At 56.5% G+C, this 6,782-nt stretch overlaps 3 protein-coding genes across 3 annotated transcripts; 2 read left to right on the forward strand and 1 right to left on the reverse strand.

Annotated features, from left to right (window-relative positions):
• Positions 1-404: 404 nt before the first annotated feature.
• On the forward strand, positions 405-2,034 carry H310_02558 (hypothetical protein). Its single transcript, XM_008866117.1, has 8 exons — positions 405-655; positions 708-886; positions 930-980; positions 1,025-1,126; positions 1,188-1,239; positions 1,295-1,438; positions 1,501-1,569; positions 1,614-2,034. Exons 1-8 carry the CDS (start codon positions 410-412, stop codon positions 1,944-1,946), a joined length of 1,176 nt encoding a protein of 391 aa, XP_008864339.1. The 5' UTR covers positions 405-409; the 3' UTR covers positions 1,947-2,034.
• A 94-nt stretch (positions 2,035-2,128) lies between these two features.
• Positions 2,129-4,596, forward strand: H310_02559 (hypothetical protein; the record flags this gene model as incomplete). Its single annotated transcript, XM_008866118.1, has 10 exons — positions 2,129-2,504; positions 2,553-2,689; positions 2,749-2,838; positions 2,896-3,251; positions 3,300-3,440; positions 3,487-3,595; positions 3,646-3,702; positions 3,745-4,135; positions 4,196-4,297; positions 4,346-4,596. 10 exons carry the CDS (start codon positions 2,129-2,131, stop codon positions 4,594-4,596), a joined length of 2,010 nt encoding a protein of 669 aa, XP_008864340.1.
• Positions 4,597-4,799: 203 nt separating this feature from the next.
• On the reverse strand, positions 4,800-6,364 carry H310_02560 (26S protease regulatory subunit 6A). The gene is made up of 5 exons (XM_008866119.1): positions 5,550-6,364; positions 5,235-5,507; positions 5,110-5,191; positions 4,942-5,057; positions 4,800-4,895 (listed from the first exon to the last, which is right to left on the reverse strand). The coding sequence occupies exons 1-5, from the start codon at positions 6,315-6,317 to the stop codon at positions 4,824-4,826; spliced, it is 1,311 nt and encodes a 436-aa protein (XP_008864341.1). The 5' UTR covers positions 6,318-6,364; the 3' UTR covers positions 4,800-4,823.
• Positions 6,365-6,782: the final 418 nt, after the last annotated feature.

Below are 6,782 nucleotides of genomic sequence, written 5' to 3' on the forward strand. Positions count from 1 at the left end.
GGTAACGAGTCGAGGGCAGGCGTGATGGCATCACCAGTGCTCGTGTGTGCCCATGGCGAGTTGTCGAGCTCATTGTCGACACGCCTCGTGAGGGTCACTCGCGGGACCGTGATCTTGGCTGGGTTCGATGGCTTGAACACCGCATAACCACAGACACGGCGCGGCGCTCGCGATGATTCGCCGCCGTGGTGTTGCTTGCCATGCTGTGGTCGGCGCGACGGCTGCGCCATCGAGACCGAGCGCCGCCCTCTGACGTGGCGGCGTGACAGGGGGAGTTGGATTTTCAGTGAATTTTAGCCAATGAAGATGGAGGACAGGATTTTTCGAATCCGTGGCGGGTGTCTCACCATTTGATTGGACAAAAAGGATAGGTACCATCTGCTTTTTTGTTTATAACCCAATGAGCGCGATGGCAGACCAAGACGCCGCCGCCGCAGTCGCACCGGCCGCGGCCGGAACATGCAGTCGACCGATGCGCACGTCGTATCAAGCAGAGAACGAATCCGAGGACGAGTCGTCGACCTCGACGATGCAGGCGTGCTACTACTCAAAGTACGGAAAACCATCCGTTGTTCAAATCGGCAGCCTCCCACGAGCCACCCTCGTTGCCCCCGACGACATCCTAGTCCGCGTCCACGCCGCCTCTATCAACCCAGTATGCACCGCTTGCTGTTGTTGTGGCATTGCTAATCCCAACTTGTGTGCAGATTGACTACAAGCGCCGAGAAGGGGCGTATAAACTCATCCTCGAGTCCAAGTGGCCCAACATTGTCGGGTATGACATGGCTGGGGTCGTTGTCCTCTGCGGCACAAACGTCAAGAACTTTCACATCGGCGACGAAGTGTACGCATGCGCTCCACACGACAGAACAGGGACGCTGGCCGAGTACGTCTGCCGTCCATGATGCTGCATTGACGATCTAGTGTAGGTTTGCTGCTGTCCCCGAGCGAGCAGCTGCTCTAAAGCCAAAGAACTTGAGGTTGAAATGACGTCCATGCTCCGTGCTCACGTGACCTTGTGTAGCTTCATCCAGGCCGCCGCCGTACCGATCTCTGCGCTCGTGGCGATGCAAACCCTTCGTCGTCTCAATGTGCAGGAAGGGCAGAAGCTCCTCCTCACTGGCGGGTACATAGTGATTCCCTCGGCAGTGTGTTTCTGGGCCATAACGCTATGTCTGATCTTGTAGCTCTGGTGGCGTCGGCACATTTGCCTTGCAGCTGGCAAAGAACGTATTTAAGGTTGGCCAAGTGCTGGAAATTCCTCGTCGCGGCTCACGTGTCGACCGCATCACAGGCAGGACGAATTGCAACGACTGCCCTGCAGCAAAAGGAGCACATTTTGACACGATTGGGGGCGGACGTCATCGTCGACTACTCGGACAGCCACTTTGAGAAGGAATTGAAAGACTACGACTGCGCCATGGACTGCACGAGCGAGGTAACGACCGAGATATCCCCCTGCATCCGTACCAACGCAAGTGTTTGAGCAAAATGCACCAGGCGAAGAAGTGCGTCGAGTGTGTCAAGAGCGGCGGGATCGTCGCGTCAATCGCAGACACGCCGCCTCCCGTACGTTCTAGACGCGTCGAAGTCGCATGTCAGCGGCATTGTAGGAAGCCATGGGCGACCTACAAGACGAACTGAACGGCCGGCCACCATCGTGCTGCCTTGGCATTGTGCTCGGGTGCCTCAGCTACTCTATGAAGTCAAGAGCTCGCGCACGGTCGGTCCAGTACACATATGTGCTCGTGTCCCCGGACGGCGCGATGCTGGCGGAAATCGCCGCGCATTGTGAAAGCGGTGTGCTTCGACCAGTCATCGACAAAGTGTTTCCGTTCGCGCAGGCGTTGGAAGCGATGGAGTTGCTCGAGAGCGGCCACGTCACGGGCAAAATTGTGATTGAGATGCCGGCCAACGCCAGCGGCCATCACCCCGAATCGGAATAACAACTTTCCTGAAAATTTATATACTGTCTGAAAGGATAGTCGAATGGCATTGTATTCAAGAGGTAAATGCCCGTCAACTGCAACGAAGAAAACTGTATAAAATGATGTTGCTGGGTCGGAAGTCGTTACGTCGGTTTCACCGACCACGAACGGTTTCACACGACGCAGCCCCGGTAGCAACAATGAGCGCGGTCCACCCGGCGTTCCCAAACGACATGAGTGGCAATGGGAGTTTGCCGCCACGGCGATCGAGTGACGGTAGCGGGTCGCAGGTAAAGGTCCGCGAGCGCCGGATGAGCACGGTCCAAGTGGTCAAGATGGGCAAGAGCAGTCGCAACGTGGTCGCAAACATGCCGATGATGCTGCCCGAAGCAGCTGCGATGAGTTCGGACATCACAGAGGAGGTCCGCAGCACGGCGCCCAACATGGGTCGCGACGTGATTGCGATCTCGACGACGGCGACGCCGATGCAAGTCAGCATGAGTCCGCAAGAAGAAATGATGAATCACGCGCACTTGGAAAAAGCGTTGAAAAACAAAGGCGACAACACCATTCGAGGTGCGACGCGTTCGTCCAACGCGATCTCTCTCACCCGCGCGGCGGTAGACTCGGACACGGTCAAACTGGATGTCAAGCAGTGGATCGCGGAGAAGCACTACATCATGCACCCCCACGGCCGCATGCGCCTGCGATGGGATGTGACGTGCATCGTCCTGATCTTTTACAATGCGTTTGTGATTCCGGTACGTCGGCCTTCGCCGCGCCACAACGCGATCACGCGTGCATGTGTGTGTTGGAGCAGTACCAAGTCTCGTTTGAAAAGACGGCCGCCGACAGTGCTTGGAGCGTCATGGTCGACTACAGCATCGACACGTTCTTTGGCATCGACATCGTAAGCCCCGCCTGGTTATTTTCGTCGCGGCGAGCCACTGTGGGGATGCGATGGCAGGTCACCAACTTCTTCACGGGCGCCGACATCAAAGGCAAAGTGTACTTTGACGTGAAAACCATCGCCCAGCGCTACGTGAGCTCGTGGTACGGCCATCGCGTCGTCGGGTGGTCGGCTAAGCAAACCGACAGGTTCGTCGTCGACTTTGTGTCGACGTTTCCGTTTACCCAAGTGCTGGCGGGCGAAGACGAGCAACTCGGCAAAGTCCTTCGGCTCTTCCGGCTCGTGCGCCTGCTTCGGCTCTTCCGCATGATCCGCATCCTGAATCGGCTTCAGCACGCGCTCTTGATCCGGTCGACCATCAGCAGCCTCTTTCGCTACTGCCTCACCGTCGTGTTCATCTCGCACTGGTTTGCGTACGCCGCGCGCGACTTGCGCGCGCGCCATCCTGACTGCGGGTGTAGATGTTTCTTCTTTTGGGTGTCGTACCAGGACTCGATGTCGACCGACCCGGCCGTGAACACGTGGCTCAAGGAAAAGGGCCTTTTCGCGGCGCCCATCGCCGATCAATACGTTACGGCGCTGTACTGGGCGATCACGACGTTGTACGTGCCCAGCCTGGTCGAGGCTACGTGTGATGGGCAACGATAGAGCCACGGTGGGGTACGGCGATGTGTCGGCCATTAGCACAAACGAACGCCTCTTTGCCATCTTTGCCATGTTTGCTGGCGCGGGCATTTTTGCCTACGGCATCACAAACGTAAGACCGATCGTGCGTCTGCGGTCGGTGACGGCGCCAGCCATGGCTAGATCGTTGCGCTCGTGTCGAGCTTGACGGCCCATGAAACCGCGTTTCGAGAAAAGATGGTGCGCAACGTCGACACGGCCGTGGCATGACACACGTTGTAGGACGAGATCAACGAGTACATGGCGGCGCGGGACCTGCCGCGGCAACTGCGCATCGAGATCCGCGACTTTTTCCAGAACGCGCGCAAGTCCAAGGAAAACGACATGCTGCAAGAACAGGATCTCCTCAACGACCTCTCGGCGATGCTCCGGTCCAAGATTGCGCTCGCCATCAACGATCACTTTTTGTGGAAGTTTCCGTTTTTCAAGGGCAGCGACCCCAACTTTATCATGGACCTCGCGCTCAGCATGCGCATGATCTGCTTTGCCCCGTTCGAAGACGTGTGCGTCGAGGGCGAGCTCGGACACGAGATGTTTTTCATCTTTCGTGGCGCGGTCGAAGTCCTCAAGGACGGCGTCCAGGTGACCGTGCTCGGCGAAAACCAATACTTTGGTACGTGGCGCGCCGTCATGGAAACGCCGCGTCTTGACCCCGATATATATATCGTTGCAGGGGAGATGGCGATTCTAAACAACGACTGCAAGCGCATGGCGACGGTGCGGACGCTGTGCTTTTGCGAGCTGCGCATGCTGTCGCGGGTTCGTTTCCTCGAAGGTGGTGGTGGTGTGCGTCGTCGACCGCGTTTTGACGCGACATTGCTAGCGCTCGTCCACTTTCCCAAGATGATGCAAAAGCTCGCCAACTACTCGAAAGCGCGGGCGCAAGCCAAGAACCCTGGGGCGAACCAGTTTGCCCGCCGCGAAAGCAATGACGACGACTCGCGCGCTGCGGGCGGCCGAAAGCTCTCCAAGCTCAAGAATCCGTCGTATCGCCTGAATTGGAAGAGTGCCGTCGACAAGGACCATGAGGTGCTGACGACGCACCCACCGAGCTCTCACGACTACGGACGGTAGGGAACGGGATATGGCGCGTCGAGTGGGATCGGAACCGAGGCGGTGCTGCAGCTCGACCGCATCAAGCGGGTGCAGGACGTGCTGACCCACAAAGTGCGCGACCTGCACGCGATGATGGACGCGATCGAGAAAACCACGACGGACGTCATGGCTGGAAACCATCGCCCGCCCGCCGCGACCACGCCGTCGTCATCCCCAACGAATGTCTAGAGCGCCACGAGTTCCGATTAAGCGTAATATTGCAACGTCGCCTTCTTCTTGGCCGACACGACCCCGATGCCTTCCATAAAGTCCTCATGCTACACATGCACACGGATAGGACGTCATCCTCGTTTCGAGACAAACCTTGATGATTGTTGCTTCACGACGGAGCGCGAGCATGCCGGCCTCGACGCACACCGCCTTGAGCTGGGCCCCGTTAAAGTCGTCCGTGCATCTTGCCAACTCGTCAAAGTTGACGTCTGCAGCACGCACGTGAGCAATGCCATCAAGAAGGACGGGCAGGTGGACTACCTTCCATGTCGACGTTCATTTTGCGCGAGTGGATCTGCATGATGCGGGCTCGGGCTTCTTCGCTCGGGTGCGGCAGCTCAATCTAAACACGTTGTGAGTGGGCGCGGCGACTTGCGACCACGCACCTTTCGATCCAACCGACCAGAGCGCAGCAGCGCAGGGTCCAACACGTCAGGGCGATTTGTCGCTGCAATCACTTTGATCTTGGTGTTGCTCGTGAACCCGTCCAGTTGGTTGAGGAGCTCGAGCATCGTGCGCTGCACTTCTCGGTCTCCCGACTGCTCGCCGCCAAAGCGCTTCGTCCCAATCGCGTCCAACTCGTCGATAAAGATGATGGCCCCGCCTTTGTTTTTGTCCTTGCATTTTTCCTTGGCCAGCTCAAACGCGTCGCGCACGAGCTGGATCATGACATGAGAACTCGCCATGGCCAGTTTTGTTACCTTGGCTCCGTCCCCGATGAACATCTGAACCAACTGCGGCGCCGCCAGCTTGAGAAAAATTGCATCCGTTTGCTTGGCACACGCGCGAGCCAACAACGTCTTGCCGGTCCCTGGAGGGCCATACAGCAGCACTCCCTTGGGTGGCTGGATCCCGATGGCAAGAAATCGCTCCATATGCGTCATAGGCAGCACAACGGCTTCAACCAGCTCCTGAATCTGCTTGTCCAAACCGCCAATGTCACTGTAGTCTTCCGTGGGCTTTTCGTCCACCTCCATCGCCTTCACGCGAGAGTCGTATTCCGCAGGAAGCTTTTCCAAGATGAGGTAACTGTCCTTGTTCGTGCCAACGAGGTCGTTCGGGATCAACGATTCAGCGTCGACAAGACCTGGAATGCTGAGGAAGATGGTCTGTCGGGTCGACGTCTTGATCACAGCACTTTTCCCTTTGCGGCCGACATCTGCATCCGCTGCCGCGCCATCTTGCTCATCATCCTCGTTCTCCATCGCGAGAATCTCGACTACGTTGCCCACAAGGTACGGCAGTTGTTTGTTTAGTTTGACCTTTTCATTGTTCTCCTTGATGCGCTCGCGTTGGGTCTGGCTCTCGTGATTGATGCGCGTGATGTCGCTGCGCATGATACGAATTTCATTATCGAGTAGTCGAATGCGCTGCTTGAGCTCGTCGTTTGTCATGCCGAGGATATCAGGCTCGATTTCACCCCAAATGTCGCCGCCTTCCAGTCCGTTCTCATCGCCGCCTTTGCTCATGGTCAATTGAGGTTCTCGACCCCAGGTGGAATCCACAAGGATCTCCCTCGGTATAAGCCGTACTGCCGCGATAAAAGCACATATAAGTATCCGGATCCGGATACGCTTCTCCCGTTTAGTTCGTTTTTTGCGGAACCTCAAAACCGCGCGAGGTCTTTAGGCTTTGCCTGTACAGTATATAGTGATTCCAAGGCAAAACGGACTCTATTTCCAGTTCAAAGGTTGATATTGAGGTCAACTTTAGCCCAAAGCTAGTTATAAGAAAACCACCTCGGATCCTCATCCATGTACTTACTACCTCCAGCCCGAAGAAACCTGCCACAATGGGAATTTTTGATTTCATTAATTTTTCGAAGTTGAAAAATCTGAAAGCGCTCAATGCTGTGAATTCAATTGGCCCACACTAGTTGAAAAATCTGAAAGTGCTGTGAATTCAATTGGCCCACACTATGTTGTTGTGAAAAA

The sequence above is a fragment of the Aphanomyces invadans genome (genome assembly GCF_000520115.1).
Source record: "Aphanomyces invadans strain NJM9701 unplaced genomic scaffold supercont1.4, whole genome shotgun sequence".
Classification (NCBI taxonomy): domain Eukaryota; phylum Oomycota; class Saprolegniomycetes; order Saprolegniales; family Verrucalvaceae; genus Aphanomyces; species Aphanomyces invadans.

Bases quoted from the DNA above. Each gene is read 5' to 3' on its own strand.
- H310_02558 (XM_008866117.1), top strand. From the start codon at position 410: ATGGCAGACCAAGACGCCGCCGCCGCAGTCGCACCGGCCGCGGCCGGA. The intron at 887-929 runs GTACGTCTGCCG...GATCTAGTGTAG, and splicing joins AGAACAGGGACGCTGGCCGA to GTTTGCTGCTGTCCCCGAGC. The intron at 1,127-1,187 runs GTACATAGTGAT...CTGATCTTGTAG, and splicing joins AAGCTCCTCCTCACTGGCGG to CTCTGGTGGCGTCGGCACAT.
- H310_02560 (XM_008866119.1), bottom strand. From the start codon at position 6,317: ATGAGCAAAGGCGGCGATGAGAACGGACTGGAAGGCGGCGACATTTGG. The intron at 5,508-5,549 runs GTAACAAAACTG...GTCATGATCCAG, and splicing joins TCATCGGGGACGGAGCCAAG to CTCGTGCGCGACGCGTTTGA. The intron at 4,896-4,941 runs GTTTGTCTCGAA...GTGCATGTGTAG, and splicing joins GTGAAGCAACAATCATCAAG to CATGAGGACTTTATGGAAGG.